Here is a 22030-nt window from a genome sequence, read left to right on the forward strand (position 1 = left end):
CGCCGCCGGCCTCCGCGACCAGGACTGCAACTCCCGGCGCGCCGCGCGGCCCGCCCACTTCCGGCGCGGCGGCCAGTCGGTGGGGCCGGGCCGGGCCGGGCCGCGGGCCCTGAGGCGGCGCCGAGGCGGGCGGGCGGCGGCGGCGGCGGCGATGTTCGTGCAGGAGGAGAAGATCTTCGCGGCGAAGGTGCTGCGGCTGCGCATCTGCGCCCTGGACGGCGCCGAGTGGCTGGAGGAGGTGCCCGAGGACACGGCGATCGAGCGCCTCAAGGAGCGCTGCCTCAAGCACGTAAGGCCGCCGCGGCCCTGGGGGTGGGCTACAGCGGCCCTCAGCCGGCGCCGCCAGGCCCGCCGCACTCGGGGCCCCTGGCTGAGGGGGCGGACTACATCGCCCATCGCGCTGGGCCGCCCTTCAGAAGGGGTTGGCTGCCGTACCCATCATCCTCAGCCACGACTACTAAGTCGCCCCCCGTGGGGCTCCTGGCAGAGGTGATGGACTACATAGCCCATCGCACTTGGCCAGCGTGGCCCCCTGAGCCGCCCAAAGCCTTTCGGAGGGGGTTGATTCCAGTGCCCATCATCCTCAACCAGTACCACCAAGAATCCCTGCCTGAAGTGATGGACTCCTTTGGCCGCCGTGTTCCCCTGAGTTGCCTAAGGTTGTTCAGGGGATTGACTACAGTGCCCATCATCCTCAGCCAGCACAATGGTCCACCCCCAAGTGGGGCTCCTGACAGGTGATGGATTACATAGCTCATCATAATTGGCCAGTGTGGCTCCCTAAGCCACCTAATGCCCTTCCAGCGGGGTTGACTACAGTACCCATTGTTCCCAGTGAGCACAGCTTATCTCCAGATCCACTGGTCCTCTGGATGTCAGGGGCTTCAGCTCCCATCATCCCCAGCCAGGCAGCAGGTAGCACTCAGGCTGTGCTGGAGGATGATGTCCATAATCCTCTGCTGGCATGGCCAGACACCCTCGTGCCCTTGTCCTACCCATCATGCTTTGCCTGAACAGCCAACCAGTCCAGACTCCTCCTGGACGGGCTGGACTACAATTCCCACTCGCTCTAGGCCACCTCCTGGTTTGCAAAGACCCAGGACCCTCACTGAGGGCCATATACTTGAGCATAGGAGTGTTTTGATGCTTAAGCTGATCATTTAAAAAATTGGGCAGGGCAGGGAGCTTATCAGTTGGACTTTGATGCCAAGGGTGGGGGGAATAACCTTGAAAGCAGCTTGTCTCCCCAGCTGCCACTTGCACCCAAGATGCTGTTCGCAGTGACCAAGTTTTAAAGACAGTATCATCTGCGGCCCCTGCTTATGGGGAGACCAGCAGAAACCACTCTTGGGGACTGGTGGGAATCTCCCGTGTGTATCCAGACAACCGTGTGCACATGCAGGTCAATTTTCCCTTCCCTTGTGAGAAAAAAAAAAGCTGTCTTGTTTGACAGACACCCAGATGCGTCCTGAGCCAACCCTGACTTTGCATTTCATAGTTAGTTATTTTTGGAAACAAATTGAAGCCTGGGAGAAGAACAATTCAAGAGTGAAACACACAAAAACAGATGCTTTCCATAAAGGGAGTGATATGCAAAAATACAAATGTTTTAAGAACAAGCCCATCCTCTTTAATATTTCTGGTGATTTTGCCAAAGGGAATTTGCAGCCAAGTTTCCTTTTGTGGCTCGAAACAGAAAAATACCACACCTGAAATGGGCAAATATGGGTATTAGTGAATTTGAGGGATACAAAATGAATATTTATTTTCATTTTGGGGGAACTGTCCACTTTATTTTAAGAAGGGGGGTCTTTACATTTCCATTTTAATTTTTTTCTTTTTTAAACAGGCACAGATTTCCAAATGAACAATATTTTAGCAAATAATTATTGCATATCTTGTTTTTAAAAAAAGCCAATCCAGTTGTGGAAAGGGATATTAACTCAGGCGTTTGTTTAGAGAGTGTGCTTACTCAGTGGCAAGCATTCTGTTCAGGATCAGTTGATAAAAATCTCCTGTTGCCTCCAAAAGGTCACCACAGGGGAATACAAAAATAAACCAGCCCTGATACAGAAGAAACTAAAATAAACCAGATACAGAAGAAACTCATGTTTACGGAGCCCTGCGTGAACCCCATATGTGTCTACAAATTCCCATTATTTGTGGGGGAGGCAGGAACAGGTGGTCTGGACTCAGACCAAGTTCATGGAGGAATAAACCTGTGTCTCTTTTGAAAAGGGGGAGAGCAGACTGTCGCTTGCTTTTTGCTTTAAAATCTCACTTCAAATCCTGAACCGTGGCGGCTTGTACAATCTTGCTTTCCCTTAGGGTGTGTTGATTTCTGTTGTGTGATATACACAACCAGTATTGGCTGCTGAGCCTGTTGTGTTTCTGCCAACTGGGTGGCTGCAGAAAACGGCTGTGTGTTTGGGTGGGTGGGTGTCTTTAAAGTGATTTCTAGCATGGATCCTGAAAGAACTTTTATCTTTGTTTTATCAGGCTTGTTAAAGGTGGGTAGCAAGCGTGTTTTAGAAGTGGGATTCTGGACTCTGAATGGGTGGGGACGTACCCAAGCCCCACTTAGCCTTCCAGGACTAATCCTCTGAAAGTAATTTTCTCAGCATTGTTTGAGAAAGAGTAGCTCCTGCTGTTTCTTTATACAGGTAGTCCTCGATTTACGACCATTATTTTAACAAGGGTCTGAAGTTACGACGGCCTCAGAATGGGTGCTTTACTGCCTGTAAAGTACTTTGGAACGTTGCAAAACATCACATCACACACCGCTGCGGTCACATGATCGTTTTTCGGGCGCTTGGCAACCAGCTTGCATTTATGACCAGTTGCAGCGTGCTACAGTCCTGTAATCACGTTTTGTGACTTTTTTTGCCGTTTTCTGGCAAAAACGCCCATCAGGGAAGCAGGGGTCACTTAACGACTACAGTGATTTGCTTAATGACCTGTGATTTGCTTAACAGCTGCCATAAAAATGGTCATGAAATCGGGTCCAGTCACGTGGTGACTCAACTTATGACCACAGTGACTTATGATGGAAATTCCAGTGCCAGTTGTGGTTGTAAGTCGAGGACTACCTGTAAACAAAACCAACACAAGGCAGGAGATGACTTGGCAGCAAATGATGAAATGCTATTTAGAGATATTTCTCTTTTCTGGGATCCTCTTTCCTTATCTCGGCCTAGACCATGGTTCTCCTCCCTTGTCCTGTTGACTGGATGCTGATAGCAAACTCCCCAAGGGGTGCAAGATTGGGGTGAGCTCACAGTGAACCCTGATAGTGCATAACCTACGTGCTCTTCTACGGCATAAGCTTGGGACTGGCATCTGCTCGTAATGGGAACTTGGGAGAGCTGGCGTGCGTCCCCTCGCCCCTCCCGTATTGATTTGTATTTCAGGCTGCACCCAAACATTCCGTTTTCAAAAGCATCAGCTGTTTTTGGAAGCAGGACAGGTGGAAGCCTGTTAAATCAGGGGTCCCCAACCCCCAGGCCGTGGACCAGTACCGGTCCGTGGCCTGTTAGGAACTGGGCCACACAGCAGGAGGTGAGCGGTGGGCGAGCAAGTGAATTTACAGCCTGAGTGTTTACAGCCGCTCCCCATTGCTCACATGACCTGTCAGAGAAAGCAAGCCCATTGGCTGCTATCTCCAAACGGCACGAAGAAAAAACAATAAAAGGTCGGGAAAAAGAAGCGCTTGAATCATCCCAAAACCATCCCGCGCCCCCCCCCCCGCCCCCCGCCCGGTCCATAGAAAAATTGTCTTCCACAAAACTGGTCCCTGGTGCAAAAAGGTTGGGAACCTCTGTGTTAGATACTGCCCACCAGAGCCAGGGCAGAGAGAAAAATAAGGGGCTGGAATTGACTGCTGGGTTGCTATTGAGAAAATGGACCCTGACGGGAGGAGAGCAGTACTCCTGTCAAGGAAATGTGTGATAACAAGGAGCAATGTTGGCATGTCAGTATGGCTAACTTTTTAATTTATTTTTTTTAATCAGTTCAGTCTAGTCTGATTCTTGGAGACTGCCTGGACAAGCCCCTGCAGTCTTCTTGGCAAGGTTTTTCTAACGTGGTTTGCCCTTGCCTCCTTCCTGGGGCTGAGAGAAAGTGACTGGCCCAAGGTCCCTCAGCTGGCTATCGTGTCTCCCTTCCGTCTCCTTTTCTCCAGAATGGATTAGTTCCATTGGCCTTTCCTCCGAGTATCGTGTAATCTTCATTGTCCTTCTGAACCCTCCTGAGCCTGTTTTTCCATCCAGTCCTTTATGTTCCGCTCCTTTCCCATCCTGGGAGAGGCTGCTTTGCCCAGAAAGGGTATGGTGTTGATGAGGACAGCACTGTTTTAAAAGGTTCGCCCCCTTCATTGCATTCTCGTTCACTGCTCTCCCTTTCCCCCCCATCCCCTCCCTCCAGTGCATGCCGGGGAGCCTTGAAGACCCAAAATGCATAACGCACCACAAGCTCATACACGCTGCTTCAGAGAAGGTGCTGAATGACACCAAGACGGTCTCGGAGGAAAACATTCAGGATCGAGGTAAGGGAGCGGCGGGCGGTTAAATGACATTCAGAAAACCAGACTCTGAAATCCAGAGAAGAGGAGGCAGTATTTAACTTGACATAGAGGCACTCCTTTGAGACCCCTCTCCAGTGTTTGGAAAGATGGGTTTTGGCATCTTGCTAACTCCTGTACGATATGCATTAACGGCAGGCTAGACTCAGTGAATTGTAATATGTAAGAGTTGGAAGGGAACTTTGGAGATCATCCAGCCCAACCCGCTACCCAGTGCAGGAATCCGCCACAACAGCATGCCTAGCAGACGGCCAGTCAGCCTCTGCTTAAACCCTTGCAGTGAAGGAGCGTCCACCGCCACCCATTGGCCAACTCAGTCCTGATAGGAGCTGTCCTTCTTCCCCAGAGTGACCACAGACACTTCCCTTGGTGTACACAGGCTGCTCCTTCCGTCCTTCCGTCCTTCCTAGAAGAGCACCAGTCTTAAGCATAATCTGTATTTCCAAGGATGTCCCTAGGCCAGCGTTTCTCAACCTCAGCAATTCTAAGATCTGTGGACTTCAACTCCCAGAATTCTGGGAGTTGAAGTCCACAGATCTTAGAATTGCTGAGGTCGGGAAACACTTGCTCTAAGCTCTACAGAGATCTCCCTTCCTAGAAAATGAAAACAGCTGCACAAAATGAATAAGGTGATAGAACGTATTCGGGTAAGTGGCAGCCTTCTCATTTACCCACTAGCAAATGGACATTTGGGGACTGGCAGACCTGCTGTGGTGGCCATTTTGCGAGAGTGGCCCCAACGTTGATCGAACAAATGCCCAAATCTCCGTTTCCTGTCTTCTGTTGCTTCGAGAGCCAGTGTAGAGAAGGTGCTGTGCTCATCCTGGGTCGAGGCAGATTCTAGTCCCCCCCAGCCACAGAAGCTCTGGGGGACTTTGGGCCAGTCACTCTCCTTCCAGCCAACCTCACAGGGTGGTTGTTGGGAAGAAAAGCTGGAGGAGAGAGCTCTCTGTAGGCCCGGCGTGAAAGGTGGGATAGAAATCTAGCAAATCAGGGAATAAAATAAAAATAAGCCACGTGCCCTCAAAAGTGAACATGTACTTGGTGGCCCAAAGGGGTGGGGAATCTGTATTTGGCCCACTCTTTGCAGAGGTTCCCTTTGGCTAGAGAACGTCGATGGATCAAGGATGGGCTTTCTTAAAAGAGTCTTTTAAAAACATGCACCATTTTAAAGGTTTACTCTAAGATTTCTTCCTTTTGGCGACGGGCAAAAAGAGGTTCTTCCTTTTCTCCCTCCAACCCAGCCGTTTTCCATCCGATCAAAGCAGAAACTAAGTGGTGACATCTTGTTCCGTTCCTTTCCTTGCTGTCTCTCTAGATGTTTTGGTGCTGGTGAAGAAGAGAGCGCCACCCGCGCCACCAAAAATGGCTGATGTCTCTGCCGAGGAAAAGGTGGGTCCCAAGGGCTGGGATGTGGAAAAACAGGTAGTCCTCACTTAATGGCCACAATAGGGACCAGAAAATTGGTTGTTAAGCGGTGTGGTCACCATGCGACTGGACCTGATTTTACAACCATCTTTATGATGGCTGTTAAGCGAATCACTGCAGTTGTTAAGTGAGTCCAGCTTTCCCAATGGACGTTTTTGCCAGAAAGCGCAATCAAGTGACCGCAGGATGCTGCGACTGGTCGTAAATGCAGACTGGCTGCCAAGTGCCCAAATTGTGATCACGTGACCGCAGGGGTGGTGCAGTGGTTGTAAGTGTGAGTATAGGTTGTAAATAACTTTTTCTGAGGTTGTCATAACTTTGGACCATCGTTAAACAAACGGTTGTTAGGCAAGGACTACCTGTACTTTCCTTTTAGCCTTTGCTGACAAGCTGTGCTTTAAGATCGGATCCCTTGTTTCATCCTGTCGCTCAGTGGCAGAACGTTCCCAGGCTTTACTGGTGTTACAGCACCAGCTTGAACTCTTTTCCACACGAGGCTTGGGCAAAAGGTGGCTTGTCATGAGGCAGGGTGGTTGCTCACTGCTGGTGCTAAACAGCTAACCTTGGCTTACCAACAATATCGTTGAAGCCTTTTACTCCAAAGGGTTGGATTCAAATCCACCTTCAGACTCACTTGGGGGGAATCGGAAGTGGGTGGGTTGCAGAGAGGCCCGCCAGCTCCCGCTTTGCGTTCCAGAATTGTGGCACTAACGTCTGCGGAGGAATGGCCAAATTTTGACAGCATGATTTTGAACCCTTGGGGGAGGGGGAAGTCCCCTCTGGAGGCCCCCACTCCCGTCCCTGCTGTAACCCCCCCAAAAAGGTTTCTAAAAAAGGCTGAAGGAAATCAGGGTTCCCCCACCAGATTAGGCACCATGTCTATGGAAGGTCAGCTGCCCCTCAGTCCCTCTGGGGCTGCCATTCTATCTTGGCCCAAGCTAATTCCCAGAATGGGTGGTTGGGGGAAGTGGGAGGGGGCGGCGCTGCGTGCTTCTTCTTGCACTCCAGGATGACTGGGTGGAAGTCTGGGGAGTGTAAATCAACTGCCAGGTTGACAACCTGCAAGAGGCCTCCCGAAGTAGCAGCGTGCTGTAGGAATGGGTGCGGCTGTCGGGAAGAGAGAGGTGGCTTCTGCAGACCAAGCCGTGTCCACTTAACTGGTACCCCACCCCTCCTGGAAGGGGTGTCTGTGCAAAAAGTCACAGTGGCAGCCACAACGGTGCATGTGTGCAATATAGGCAGTCCTCGACTTACAACCATTCGTTTAGCGATCATTCGAAGTTACGACAGTGCTGAAAAAAGTGACATATGACCATTCCTCACACTTACGATGGTCGCAGCATCCCCGCAGTCACATGATCAAATTAGGGGTGCTTGGCAACCAGCATGTATTTATGTTGGTTGCCGCTCCCAGGGTCACGTGATCGCCCTTTGTGACCTTCCCAGCTGGCTTCCGACAAGCAAAGTCAACTGGGAACCGCGTGATTCACTTAATGACCATGGTGAAAAAGGTAAAATCGGGTGTGGTCCCGTGATGCCACTCTTAATGACCATACCAGTCCCTATTGTGGTCATAAGTCGAGGACTACCTGTACACATAAAAAAGGCAGAGTTTCAATTGCACCACTGTGCCTCCATTGTCACATTCTCAGCCACACTCTGTAGGCCCCTCTATCCCTCTTTGTGAATTTCCCCAGCACTTTCTGGCTTGAGGAGGATCCGTATCAACTTTGTAATATGAGAAAGCATCTTTCTCAGAAAGGAAGGTAAATCATGGCCAGGCAGGACACATTCCTTCCCTTGGGTCCACCAGACCGTCTCTCCTGCCATACCTACAGCATTGGTGCTTTGCAACCAGGCACACCTGCCAGGGATGACACTTGGGGAGAGTGCTCTCCAAATTCCCAGGATGCCCCTAAAGATTGCCTGCCTCCTGCAGTAGAAGGCCGAGTTGGCTGGGAGGAGAGATGGGAAGATGAGTTTGTGGAGCGCAGCCTTTAAATTGATAGTTGTAGTCCAGAGGTATGTCAGCTTTCTCATCCTTTATCCCCCCCCCCTTTTTTTTAGCTGAAAGTTACAGTGACCCTCATCTCTAGATGCTTATCCTAAAGGAGTCTTTTTCTAGCCAGTTCTGGGGGTTGGAAATCCAGTGCATTTGGAAGGGCTCCAGGTTAGGGAAAGTCATCTGAAAATTTCATTTTCTAGGTTAAGATCACGCTATGTTTATCCCGAGAGCCAGTTTGGTGTCATGGTTAAGGCACCGGGCTAGAAACCAGGAGGCAGCGAGTTCTAGTCCTGCCTTAGGCATGAAGCCTGCTGGGTGACCTTGGGCCAGTCGCTTTCTCTCAGCCCTGAGAAGGAGGCAATGGCAAGCCACTTCCGAACACTTGCCAAGAAAACTGCAGGGACCTGTCCAGGCAGTCTCCAAGAATTGGGCACAATTGAAGGGATTTTTTAAAAAAAAAAGTTTATCCCAAAGGGAAGAAGTTTTGAGCTTAAGGTGATCCTTTCCCCACCAGACTGGACGGTTTGATGAAAAAGGGCTGGTTTGCCTTCATTGTCTTCTTCTCGGAAGCTAAGATAGTCCTCCCGCGGTAAAAGTACACCTTGCTGCCTTTTGGGGTAACCCAAGGATGCAACTGTCAGCACTCGGAGAGTTGGCGTGTGGAGGTCACGCACACCGTTTTCTGAACAGCTTTCCTTTCCCGTTTAGCGGAAACAGGAGCAGAAAGCTCCCGATAAGGAAGCCATTTTGAAAGCCACCACCGGCCTCCCCTCCCACAGCGTGGACCGGAGCGTGGCCCACCATAACATGAGAGATGTGAGTACGCTGCTTTTCCTGGGGGGCCGCCGCTTGGCCCGGTGATCTCCAGCCCCAGCCAAGCTGGCTGGGCATCCCATAATAGTCTCGGAGGGGGAACTGCAAAGGGAGGAAGCGGTCCTGTTGTTCGCACAGATGGGAAAAGAGAATTGCTTTCCTTTGGCTGCAAATAATTCAGGCAGGGAAGGTCCCGGCTGAGCCGAAGCATCATCGGCCGGGTAAAGTCTTGACGCCACAGTGAGCTTGAACATTGAAGGTGTGTTGGAATAAATTGAATACAGGTGGTCCTCGACATATGACCACAATTGGGACTGAAACGTCCATTGCTAAGCGAGGTGGTCATTAAGTGAGTCGCACCCAATTTTACGACCTTTTTTGCCATGGTCATTAAGTGATTGCCTGCAGTTGTTAAGTGAATCATGTCATCAAGCAAATCTGGCTTCCCCCACTGACTTTGCTTGTCATAAGCCAGCTGGGAAGGTTGCAAATGGTGATCACATGACCCTGGGACGCTGCAACCGTCATAAATACATGCTAGTCGCCAACACTTGAATTTTGATCATGTGACCGCAGGGATGCTGCAATAGTTGTAAATGCAAGGACCGGTCGTAAATCACTTTTTTCAGTGCCGTCGTAATGGTCACTAAACGAATGGTTATAAATCGAGGATTACCTGTAGTATCTCCAGCCAGACAATTAGCTTGGAAATTAGAGGGGGGTGTGAGTTACAATGCGGCGCTGCCTCACATCTCTCATTTGCAGGCCCCCTCCCATATCTGGAAATCAGGCATGGATCCCTGTCCTGTTGAGCCAGTGTGCGTTAAAATTAGGCTTATTATATGTAGGAAAAGTGTTGCCGATCTGGGCGCTTCCTTAAAAGAGAATTTACAGCCTCAGGCAGGATGATAATCCCTATGAATCACCGTCTGGAATCATTCCAGGGAACAAATCCACCCCTTGTCCTTCACCAAGGTGGTAATTTCATTTCGCTCCAGTCAAGCTCTTAAGAAGAGTAGAGGTTGGGAAAAAGAGAACGAACCACAGACGTTGCTGAAAAGCCGTCTCTTAAAAGCAGGAGCCGTAAATGTTAAGACAGCACAAAACCAGGCAAATTTGGAAAGTATCTGTGGAATAATAATAATAATAAAAAAACAGGCTCAGTGATTTAAAAAAGGCAAATAACTGTTTCTGAGATTCTCAAAGGCCATGGCAAATTAAAAAGGAGGTTGCCGTGAGTTGAAATTAACTCTTCTGTCAAAAGTCAATACTAGTGCTGGAATGCCCAAAGAAAGGAATGAAGCATTTTTTAGAAGTTTCTTGAGGTGTGTTAACTGTCTTCCTTGTAGTTTCAGACCGAGCTTCGGAAGATCTTGGTCTCCCTTATCGAAGTGGCCCAGAAGCTGTTAGCGCTGAACCCAGATGCTGTCGAACTCTTCAAAAAGGCAAATGGTGTGCAAAAAAAAAAAAAATTGTTCCTCCCTTTCTAGTAACTCTTCCACTGGGGCTGAAGTTGGGGGCGTGTTTGGACCATATCCCAAACCTCCCTGTACGGAGAAGTCTGTGGTAGTCTGCACAGAAGCAGGAGAGGACCTTTTTGGAGATCAGAACATCTGGAAAAAATGGCAGATGGAAAGATCTGTTTTTATCACACTCTCTTTATTTTGAAAGATTTTTTTTAGCTGAGTAGAACGGAGAAGGATTGAGACATAGGCCTCTCTCTACTGTTCCCAGTTGTCCCCCCCAATCTTAATTTATCTGTCCCAACTCCGCTGGATCTCAAGCTCCCAGAGTCCCTGGGAGTTGGGCAGCATATAAATTCAATAAATTATCATCATCATCATACACAACAATGTGAAATCACAACTGCCAGTTAGCTGGTGTTGGCCTTCATTCGCATCAAGTTCTTCCCAAGGACCTGGGATGTCGTAGCGTGTATCGGCGTAGTCTACGTGCGGATCCAAGCCGTGTGGCCTTTGTAATTGCCAGGTGGAAGTTTTGCCAATGCGCAGATTTTCTAAGTGTCGTCCAAGGTTTTTTGGAATGGCACCCCGTGTGCCGATCACCACTGGGACCACCACGGCCGGTTTATGCCGTAATCTTTCAGCTTCGATTTTCAGATCTTGATACTTTGCGATCTTCTCCCATTCTTTGTCTTCCATTCTGCTATCCCCTGGAATTGCCACATCAGTTATCCACACCTTCTTCTTTTCAACCACAGTTAAATCTGGGGTGTTACGCGCCAAGACTTTACCAGTTCGTATTCGGAAATCCCACAATATTTTAACCTGCTCGTTTTTGACTACTTTTTCAACTATACATCCTACCAATTCTTCATTCCTGGCACATGATAATTTTTACAGATGTTTCAGCAAATCATTTTGGCAACTGTGTTACATCATTGTTTATAATGAGTTTGTGTGATCTGCTTGAACGAGCCGAGTATATGATCTCCTGTCTCTCCTACTTCTTTGCACAATCTGCCCGTTGAATCATTGGATGATTTTTTTCAATTCTGGCCTTGATTACATCAGTTTGAATAGCTTGCTCCTGAGCAGCCAAAATGAAGCCTTCAGTTTCAGATGATAATGATATCTACCTAGGTTAGGAAGGTATGGTCAGTTTTTTCCCTACTGGGCAGGACTCAAGCCTTGGTATAGTTGTGGGGGTTCTCTCAATGGGACATGCAGATGTGTTAAAATCCCCCCTCCTCAAGAGGGCAGGGTTTTTTTGGTAAGAACTTTATTAATTTTCAGAATATAATTAAAATATAGAATATAGAAAAGATAGAGTATAGGACTAAAGAAAAAAACTATAAAGCTGCAAAACAGAGAATAGAAATATCTGCACTGGAGAAGGTCAGAAGTCATTTTCTGTTTCTGTTCTCTGTTTCACACTTTTATAGTTTTTTCTTTAGTCCTATGCTCTTATCTTTTCTATATTCTATATTTTGTATTTTAATTATATTCTGAAAATTAATAAAGTTCTAAAAAAGGGAGGGCAGGTTTTTGATGTTCCCTACTCATTCAAAAACTGGGACCACCTCCAGGGGCTGGTCTAGTACTGTCTTTTGTCAGGAGCATGTGCAATTCTGGATTCTGCCCCCTTCCCCCCCTTAACGTGTTTTCCACTCCTTTTTTTATGCCCCGTAAAATCATGCTGCTGGAAATCAGCCATTTTGCTAGACAACTTCAACAGTTCAGTTTTGGTTTCTTTGGCGGTTACTGATGGCCAAGAGGCCCCATTGCTGGCCTAAAGCTGGCATCTCCCGTGGGATGTGACTCCATTGGAAACAGGTCTGGTCATCAACAGAGGGCCCATTGCAGGCCCCCACTCCTCACCAGGTGCACAGGGTATGGCCCAAGTGACTGGCCTTCTCTGTGGCAGCCCACGCTTTGTGGAACACCCTCTCCGCAGAAGGACGGACATCCCTAATTCTGTCGGCATTTCATAAGCAAGTTGAAACAGTTGTGTGCATGGCCTTAGATTAGATCATCCTGACTCTGCAGATGCAAATGGTGTTCATGGATGATCTGGAGCAGCCTTTCTCGACCTTTTGACCCTGGAGGAAGCCTTGAAATATTTTCCAGGCCTCGGGGAACCCCTGCACATTGAAGCTCAAATATAGGCCAGAAGTTACCAAATTATTATATTCGTTTCGTGGGTAGGCCTGTCGATACGCATTCACGGTGTTCTCAAACTAAAAATAAAGAATGGAACTTGCCTCTTTAATGTGAAGTTGCCCGAATTTGAAATAATTTTTTAAATAAATTGTGATCTCCCGGGGAACCCCTAGTGGCCTCTCACAGAACCCGAGGGCACCACGGAACCCTGGTTGAGAAACCCTGATTTGGAATGATGTTCTTCAAATTGCTTACATTTTATTTTTAAAGTTGGTTTTGCTCCTCTCAGGAAGATGGGGATGAGTTATAAATATTGTGCAATACATAATGACCGCAACCTGCAGGATCTGGCCCGTTCTCACCCCACCCTTTCTGCTCTCTAGCCATGTTAGATGAAGACGAGGACGACCGGGTGGACGAAATTGCTCTGCGCCAGCTGACGGAAATGGGGTTTCCCGAGAGCAGAGCCGTCAAAGCCCTTCGCTTGAGCCAGTAGGTGTCACCGGTGGCTGGGGGGCTGGGGCGCCCTTGGGCTCGGCCATGGAAGTACTTGATTCCCCACTGACGTTACACTGGGTTTGTCCTCAGCAGAAAATCTTGCATTTCAAACTTGAAATCTTCCCTCCCTCCCACACTACCAGTGCCGCTTTGAGGAATGTCTCAACTGTTGGGGTGCTTTCAGGAGGGGGGGCTTCACAGGGTCAGGGACCGGGCTGTCGTGCCCAAAAGCCTTGTGAGTATTGCAAATGGAAGCAGCTGCCTCCTTCCAGAACAGTTTGGGGAAAGCAACAGAAGCCAATTATTGCTAGCTAAGCCTGTTCCTGTTCCCCCTTGGTTAAGCTTTGGCTTGTACGTCCTGCTGCTTTGGCGAGAACTCTTGCAGGCGGTGGATTGGTCCCTGAAGGCTGTCAGTGAGTCTTCAAGTTGGCTCGGCTAGCGGGCTGTCAAATGCAGACAAGGCAGATGCCAATTTGATTGACTGATTGATTGATTGTTTTCGGTTAATCTGCCAGTCAGTCTAATAAGGCGGAACAAATTCAGCGTTAAAGTAAGGACCGTCATAAGGTGTAACGGAAAGAAATGACAGAGCCCTGAGAACCAGCAGCAACATCCAAAGCCAGGGCAAGAGGATCCCCCCCCTCCATCAATCCCTTTCTCCACAAAAGCCAGGTTGGAGCCAGTCGCATCTCAGGAGGGGGTCCGTTCCAAAGAAGGGGGAGAACAACTGAGAAAGCCCATTCCTGGCTTCGAGGGGTTGTAGAAGCTCATAACAAAATGCTTGCCTGTGACTCCAGCCCCTTCGGATGCTGGGAAAGAGCCCTGGGGTCTCATCCCCTCTGCCTCAGGCTGCTGGAGCCAGAGATTTGGCGCTGGAGTTGCCTTCGCTCAGCTCTGGGCCCGGATGGAGCGGGATCCAGATCCACGTGGAGAGATGTCCTGATGCTAAGAGAACGGGCTTAAGCTCAGAGCGCCCCTTCCCCGAGGGTGGGGGGTAGGGAGGAAAGGGGCAGGTGGATTGAAGGAGACAGGAGGTGGGAGCCACGTGGGCACCCCAGCCTGATGGTCCTGAGCATTTCCATTGGCGCGTGCTGCCAGGCTCATAAATACAGCCTCCCTGTGTTTTGGAAGAATCTTCTGCAAGGCATTTTGGGAAATTGCACATGGGAGATGGCTGCCACCCAAGGGGAAGTGTGCCCAGCTCCCCTGAGAAAAGGCAGAAGGTAATCTGAGAGGGTAAAGGGCTTCTTGGAGGAGCCTAGGAGGAACACAGGAAAATGGGTGTTCTGTGACTGGCCCCGGCCTCCATGGCTGCCATTTTGTGAGAGTGCCCACAACCTGTTCTCAAGCTTCAAAATGTGCCAGCTGACCCAGAAAGGTTGGGGGCCTCTGTGCTTCCCCATTCAAGACAAACATTGCAAGCTACTCCAGTGTCAGTCCTCCAAGGTAGACCAGACTAAGAAACCCATGCCATGTGGATCAGGACTGCCTTGGTTGTGTAATGGGATGTGGGAAAGAGCTTGGGAGACGGGGCGAAGAGTTGCTGCCATGAGAATGGACAGATAAGAGGCAGCTGAGCCCACAGCTGCATAACGGTGGAGAAAGAGGCTCAGAAGGGATCCTCCCTAGTTTTTTGGAGAGTAAAAGGAGAGGAGGGGAGAAAAGCTTTGTAATGGTATGTGGGAAAGACCTTGGGAGACGGGGCAAAGAGACGCTGCCTAGGGAATGGTCAGACAAGAGGCAGCTGAGCCCACAGCTGCATAATGAGTGGAAAAAGAAGCAGAAGAGAAAGTAAGTTAAAAATTCAAAGGATCATCTGATTAAGTTTAACTGTCAAACCAGGATGCCAAGGTGCTCAGTTACAGTTGCCCTTGGATAGCTTGGAGAAGGAGCATGTTCCAAGATGTCTCCATGTGAAATTGCTTCTAAATAAAGCATATTTGTCTGGAGTCTGAGCACCTGGGCTTAGCTGCAGGTGTGTTCCCCTTTCCCACCTCCACTTCTTCTCTGTCACTTACGGGTTCAAGACATGGTATGTGGGAAAGAGCTTGGGAGACGGGGCGAAGAGGTACTGCCATGAGAACGGACAGACAAGAGAGGGCAGAGCCCACAGCTGCATCATGGGTGGAGAAAGAGGCTCAGGAGGGACCCTCCCTGGTTTCTCAGGCTGTAAAGGAGGTGGCGGGAGAACTGTACTTTCAGACTTGCAAGATTCTCTTAATGTAGCCTTACAATAAAGTACAATTAGCTCATCTGGTTGTGTTTCCTGTCTGGTCTGCCTGGTAAGGCTGACAGATTGTAACAGCATAGTAACAGAATCTTTAAGTAACGCTTCCTCTATCACTTTAGCTTTGCGTGAACTAAGGAGGGGCTTTTCTGAGTCGTTTGCTCACGTTACGTTCTTGGCGAGGGCTCAAGCCCCTCTTATCTGACCATTGCCTCGGTCGCGGCTCTTCCTCCTGTCCCTCAAGGCCATTCCCTCTGTTCTCTACATCCTGCGTAACATTAACCTCCATACTCAGCTCTGTCCCAACCCTGAGCCTTCCCCCCCACCTTCCAGCTTTTGCACAGGCCCCTTCCTCTCCCTGCCTCTCATCCTCAGGCAGGCCTGGATGTCCCCCCGCTCCAAGATTTGGCCATGAGCAGCCTCTCGGTTGCATTTCCCTTTCCGCAGTTGTGAGGCAACGCGTTGACGTATGTGTGCCCTTCGTCCCGCAGCATGTCCGTGACTCAGGCCATGGAATGGCTCATCGAGCACGCTGACGACCCCACCGTTGACGCCCCCGTGCCGGGCCACGTCTCCGTGGAAAGCACAGCCGAAGAAGCCGGGTCCTCCGTGCCCCCAGCAGTCAATGGAGCCAGCTCGGCAGCCGGCCCAGAAGAGGCCAGGGATGAGCTGACGGAAATATTCAAGAAGATACGAAGGAGAAGGGAGTTCCGTCCGGATCCACGGGTATCCTCCTTGCACCTGGCGTTCCCAGGACACCCCCAGCATAATCGAATCCCAGGGCTGCCCTAGGGTAGCCCGTCTCCTGTGCCATTTTTCAGGGCAGCTGGTGGGGGAACTTTCCCCTCGCTTGAAGCCGTTCCTGCCCTGTTCTCTCTCAGGCTCCATCCTCATGGCCCAAAGAGGTCTTTTCCCCCAACCTTTGTCCCCTTTTCTTCTTACCCCAGAGAAGGAATTGAAGATCCTCCCGATGACTCCCTGCCCACGTGGCACATCCAGCAGATGAAGCCTCCACCTTCTAAAATAATTACTTTTTCGGTTTCTGCTGGAGTGGTTTCAGGAGCTGAAGGCCGGGTGGGGGGGATGCCCAGCCGTTCAGCCTCTTCTGCAAGCCGCCTGCCCCCCGTGACCCTCTTCTTCCGCCAGCCCCTTGCATGCTTGGAATTCTTCTCCCCCTAAAAATGCCGCCTCTGCTGCTTTAGCAGCGACACAAGGCTTTGCTCCGCCCAAAACTAGCATCTGGCCTTGGGGGTGGGTGCCGGGAACGCTGGATCCAGGTCAAGCTTGGCAACCCCCATAAGCGACTCCGTGCTGCTCTTTCAGGCAGTGGTGGCCTTAATGGAGATGGGCTTTGACGAGAGAGAAGTGGTCGACGCCCTCAGAGTCAACAACAACCAGCAAAACGCCGCTGTGAGTCTTGGTTCCGGTGCCCCGACCCCTTGGCATCTGCAGGGCTGACGCGCATCTGACATGCCGCTTACCCAGGAGGCTTAAATGGCCTCAGTGGGTTCCTTCAAAAACCCTGCTGGTGGCATGTTTAGCAAGATAATAATAATAGTAATAATGTTTAGCAGGATGATGATGACGATGATAATGTAGCTTTACTTGGAACAGCTTACATCCTGTGATGATACCTTTAATACTATTAAACCATAACATCTGCCTATCCCAAGTCCTTGGGAAGGACTCGAAAGGTAGACAAAAATGGCAAACCCAGTCTAAACTTCTGGCTGGCTGTAATGATTTATTAATTTGTATGCTGGTCAGAGTAAAGCCTTCCTCCAAGGGTGTAGTGTTCTCGGAATAGTTTGCCCTGAGATGTTTCCAGTTTCCCAATCCAGCCAGGGTTTCCTGGTAGGCTCCCATCCACGTGTTAACCAAGCCCAGCCCTGCTCAGCTTTCAAATTTGGACAAGGTCAACCCTCTCTTGAGGGTTTTAGCAAGGAAAGTGCTGCTCAGCTAAGAGATGTCCAGATATACAGTATCTTGGTAGAGAAGCAGGAACCCTGGGGTTTCCAGAGTCGAGGTAGAGATTTGTATGAGGGTGAAGGGTTTAGAGCAGTATTTCTCAAGCTTGGCAACTTTAAGACCTGTGGACTTCAACTCCCAGAATTCCCCAGCCAGCTATAGGGAATTCTGGGAGTTGAAGTCCACAGGTCTTAAAGTTGCCAAGCTTGAGAAACACTGGTTTAGAGGATTCTCCTTAGGGCACTGGTTGACCCCTAAATAGGACTTCAGATTGTCCCAGATTTCACGCTTTCAGCCATGCCAAAGCAGGTAAATACGCTGTAGCAGAATCATGTTTATGGGCAGAGGGAAATTTGCTGGGGGTGGTTCACGCTTCTTCCCGTGTTGTGCTTTGAGGGATGCAAAGCAGTCATTCCATGTCTTTATTTCCTCCGGACCCACTCAGTGCGAGTGGCTGCTGGGGGACCGCAAGCCGACCCCAGAAGATTTAGACAAGGGGATCGACCCAGCTAGTCCCCTTTTCCAAGCCATCCTAGAAAACCCTGTGGTGCAGCTGGGGCTGACGAACCCTAAGACTCTACTCGGTAAGTCCGGAGCCGTCCCAGGAAATTTGGTGCAGCCTTAGGAGATGAGGGAGGGAGGGATGCTAACACTCTGGTCCCAAATATCTCTCAAAAGTTTATTAACAAGCTGCTGCTGGCTTTCAGCAAGATCTTGACTTTAACAGTGTAGAACAGTGTTTTGCAGCCTCAGCCACTTTAAGAGGTGTGGACTTCAACTCCCAGAGTTCCCCAGCCAGCATGTGTGGACTTCAACTCCCAGAGTTCCCCAGCCAGCATGTGTGGACTTCAACTCCCAGAGTTCCCCAGCCAGCATGTGTGGACTTCAACTCCCAGAGTTCCCCAGCCAGCATGTGTGGACTTCAACTCCCAGAGTTCCCCAGCCAGCATGCTGGTTGGGGAATTCTGGGAGTTGAAGTCCACACATCTTAAAGTGGCTGAGGCTACTGCTTTAGGAAACAGTGTTTGTTGTTTATTGAACAGCCAAAAGGATCAGATTAAAATCTATTTAAATTTGGGCTGGCAATCAAGGGTGCCTTTGGATTGGGGGGGTTTCTCTTTTCCTTTTTATTTACAACTGTGCTGAGCCCATTATGAGGCTTAGCGCAAGCTGCACTCCCAACCTGAACAGTTGCACAAAGTTAACAGCTGCAACGCTTCCTTCTGGGCTTGCCCATCTTCAAGCCCTCCCTGATTTTTGAAAATTATTTTAGTTAATAATACTTTATTTAAATGGGATGCTTATAAGCTGGAGAGCCCTCCAGCATCACCTTCCTTACAAGAATCATCAGGATCCCCAGGACCCCATTCCCAGTCGTTCTTAGGAAATAAAAATGGCAGATGGTTTATCCCAGTGCCTTTTTGGAAATGTTGCTCTGGCTAAAGGTGGCAAACAGACCCTCCCCAGTTGGCTTTGTACTGAATGGGCGTTCTCTGACCGGAGGCACCCTCTGTGGCAGCCATTTTGTGAGGGTGCTCGTGGCCCGTGCTGGATCCAAGGAGATTTGGGACCCAGTGGGGGACATCCTTGCAAAAAATGGCAAGAAAGCCACCAGCTTTCAGCTGAGGACCTCAGGGCCACTGCAGCTTGTCCAGTCCTCAGTGGTGCAACGTATCTCTGGACTGTCTCCAAAAAAGTATATTAATTCACCTAGCCTTTTTTCTTTTTTCTCTTTTCTTTTAAATCTTTTCTCCCTTGGCTCTGCCATTTTCAGCAAGGTTTGGAGCTATGAGACTTCTGTTGAGTTGTTATAAAAGTACGGTATAGCCATGTTGCCCCCAAGATCTGGATTTCTGTTTGCCGAAAGGAAGGGACCCACAGCATCTCTGTTGTCTCCTGTTCTTGGAAGACTAGCGTATATTACTTCCACTGGGTTAATTCTATTCTGCTTTTCCTAACCAGGCCCTTTGCTTTGACCTGCGTTCTTCTAACCTCTGTTGGGAGAATATGGGAGAGGTGATTACGAGCGTCCACACTAAAGCCACATTAGTTGGGTGTTTGGACCTTTAGAGTTGGCATTTCCCATTCGTTAAAGCTGTCCTCTAACTTCCACTTAGTCCTTAAAACTGCTTTTGTCCCTTTAAATTTAGGATAGGGACACGATGTCAGTACTGAGTGGGTATTGTCATAGCTTTAATCAATAGTTGTTCTAACCCAGAGTTTCTCAACCCTGGCAACTTTAAGATGTGTGGACTTCAACTCCCGGAATTCCCCAGCCAGCATTCTGGGAGTGAAGTCCACACGTTTTAAAGTTGCCAGGGTTGAGAAACGCTGCTCTAACCAGTTTTCCATCACTCCCAGGGCAAGTGGCAATGGTTTGGAAACTGTAGCAAGGTGGATAGCTTAACTGGAAACAGAAGCCTAATTAACTGACCTGAGACATGAATATTGAGAAATTGGTCAGCTTTTGCTGCCTTTGCATTAAAGGCACATTTAATATTTTCCCCCAGCTCTCCAAGAGCTTTTTCTGTTGTAACCCTTTGGCTACAAATTAGGGAAATCCTTGCACAAAATCAGTTTTCGTACACATCTTCAACGTAAATGTTTTGATCCTGTTTGGTGTTTTTCTAAATCCTCCGGACAGGCCAGAAATATATCCTTCAATGGAGACTGGGTGGTTTCTCTTCCGCCAAGTGCCGGGCTTAACCCGTTTAGCAGGCCTTTCTGGGGGTTTCTGAGTCCTGGCTTGGGATCCCGGGAGTCGTAGACTAATTGGGGACGTACCATCTCTCCTGTCTCTGGCAGCTTTTGAAGATATGCTTGAAAACCCCTTGAACAGCACGCAGTGGATGAATGACCCAGAGACCGGGCCGGTCATGTTACAGATATCTCGAATCTTCCAAACGTTGAATCGCACCTAGAAGGGCCCGGCCGTCTCACCTCTGCCATTTTGGATTTGCTGCTTTGCTCCGGTCCCACGACACACCCGAGAGGCCGACGGCTGACGAGCGGTTGTGGACAGAGCGCGACAAAAAGTTTTCTTTTGCCTTTGAGCCTTTGGGTTGATGCGTTACAGACTTTCGGTTTGATTGCACTTTCGGCTTACACCCCGCGCCATTTCTCTGTTTTTAGATGTGGTAGGAGAGAGTTGGATGACAGGCTGTTTCCTTTTCTTTCAAAAGTTTCTGTAAAAAAAAACAATAGAAAACGATCCATCCTAATAACTGGAAAAAGCTTTTACAATTAAGAATCTGATGATTGGAAAAACAGCACACCCTCACCCGTACGTGCGGTGCTCCCTGGAACGGGAGGGGCATCGTTTGCACGCAGGCTGTTTCTCGGGATGTTGGTTTCTCCTCTTAAGTTATTTCTGTACTGAAATACAGAAGACTTTTTGAACTGACGGTCTGAGGGTTTTGCTTTAAGAGAGCGAGTCAGGTTCCCTACCTCAGCCAGTCCTGCCTCAGGGACATTCAAAATCCTAACACAACGCCATTTCCTTCTCTTCTAATAAAAAAGCCATTTTTAACCAGACACTTCCCTGAAACACACCTTTGTGTGTGTCGGCACACTGCACCTTCTCCCAACTCAAGCAGCCCCAATTAGTCTTGTCAGTGGGCAAAGTGATTGCGGCTTGTTTTGGCCCATTTCCTGTTGATTTCTGTCCTTTTTTTTAAGCTCCTGCTAGGCATCTCTGGGTTGACTGGAAATTTGGACAGGATACAAGGACAAGCCAGGAATAAGCCAGGAAGTGACACAGTCACCATAAACCATAGTGGTGGGCAGTAAGCCAACATTGAAACCTAATTTCAGGTTGATTGGCTGTCCTGAAAGAAATGAATAGTACCTAGTTTCTTGCACTGTATAAGGCAGTTTGGTTTTGCTTGTATGAACAGGCAGAAGGGATGGGATCTTTGTAAAGATCAAAGGAATTGGATTTTGACTGTTAGCAGCCTTGGATTAAGAGAAGACTCAAAATCATGGTAAGCAAACTTGGCCAGATGAGAACCATTAAAGCGTCAGTCTCCCCTAAAATCTCTGTTCACATGTCTTGCTGTGCTTCATCACGCATCCGTCATGCTGCAGGGAATGCGGCAATTAAGGAGCCGGGTTTTAGGATTTGAGCACAGGGCACGAGGGATTTTGCACAGAGCCCGATGTTACGCACGCTCCCAGGTTCGGCTTATGGTCACTCTCTTGCACATTCACAGCCTGTCGAGGAACATGGGTCTTGCAATCCCCCCCTTGCTTTCTACCTGGGTTTTCCAGATAAGCACAGGCAGAGCAGACAAGACACACAGCCCTGGTCAACAGCCGGGAAATAGGGATACAGATGATCGCTCCCAACCGAACACTGAGGCACAACAGGTTTTTTTGGAAAACACCCAAGACCCAGTGAATTTAAAGTAATAGAAAAACTTTACTGGTTGCAATGTACATTTGCTCTTGCACATGCGCGCGCGCTCATCCACACTTACCCACATCCTTCTCAACTAGGCTGCCAGGCACTCGCTAGAGCAGGGTTCCTCAACCTCGGCAACTTGAGGGTGGGTGGGCTTCAGGACCCCTTTTTATCCCCCAAATTTCTTGCTTTGTTTAGCTGGGATCGGGGTTCTTTCCATGCGCCCAGGCCCAGCTTCCTTTGGTTGAGGTGGCATTTTTAATTCCTTTGTTTCCTTAAGGACTTGTTTCCTTCTTACGTACTTCCCCAAAGGGATCTTTTGAACAAGATTCCTGGCTTGCTGTCCTCTCATACTGGCCTTCCTTGATCCGGAGAGGCCCGGGGGCTGCTTTGTATTTCCAGTGGCAGAGCAAGCTCTCTTACTGGTGTTACTTGAGGCCCCAAGACCTCTCCACAGTCTCACAGGTTTTCCAGAAGGGGCCATCCG

The 22030-nt window shown here is 49.3% G+C and overlaps 1 protein-coding gene across 1 annotated transcript; it reads left to right on the forward strand.

Moving 5' to 3' along the window:
• The first annotated feature begins 96 nt into the window (after nt 1–96).
• Nucleotides 97–20540, forward strand: UBAC1 (UBA domain containing 1). Its single transcript, XM_063316232.1, has 10 exons — nt 97–289; nt 4423–4543; nt 5898–5971; nt 8721–8828; nt 10175–10277; nt 12832–12940; nt 15665–15899; nt 16497–16583; nt 17587–17725; nt 19947–20540. The coding sequence occupies exons 1-10, from the start codon at nt 152–154 to the stop codon at nt 20060–20062; spliced, it is 1230 nt and encodes a 409-aa protein (XP_063172302.1). The 5' UTR covers nt 97–151; the 3' UTR covers nt 20063–20540.
• Nucleotides 20541–22030: the final 1490 nt, after the last annotated feature.

The sequence above is a fragment of the Candoia aspera genome, chromosome 16 (genome assembly GCF_035149785.1).
Source record: "Candoia aspera isolate rCanAsp1 chromosome 16, rCanAsp1.hap2, whole genome shotgun sequence".
Classification (NCBI taxonomy): Eukaryota; Metazoa; Chordata; class Lepidosauria; order Squamata; family Boidae; genus Candoia; species Candoia aspera.

Coding starts and splice junctions, on each gene's coding strand:
- UBAC1 (XM_063316232.1), top strand. CDS start 152: ATGTTCGTGCAGGAGGAGAAGATCTTCGCGGCGAAGGTGCTGCGGCTG. Junction 5,972..8,720: donor ATGTCTCTGCCGAGGAAAAG/GTGGGTCCCAAG, acceptor TTTCCCGTTTAG/CGGAAACAGGAGCAGAAAGC. Junction 16,584..17,586: donor ACAACCAGCAAAACGCCGCT/GTGAGTCTTGGT, acceptor GGACCCACTCAG/TGCGAGTGGCTGCTGGGGGA.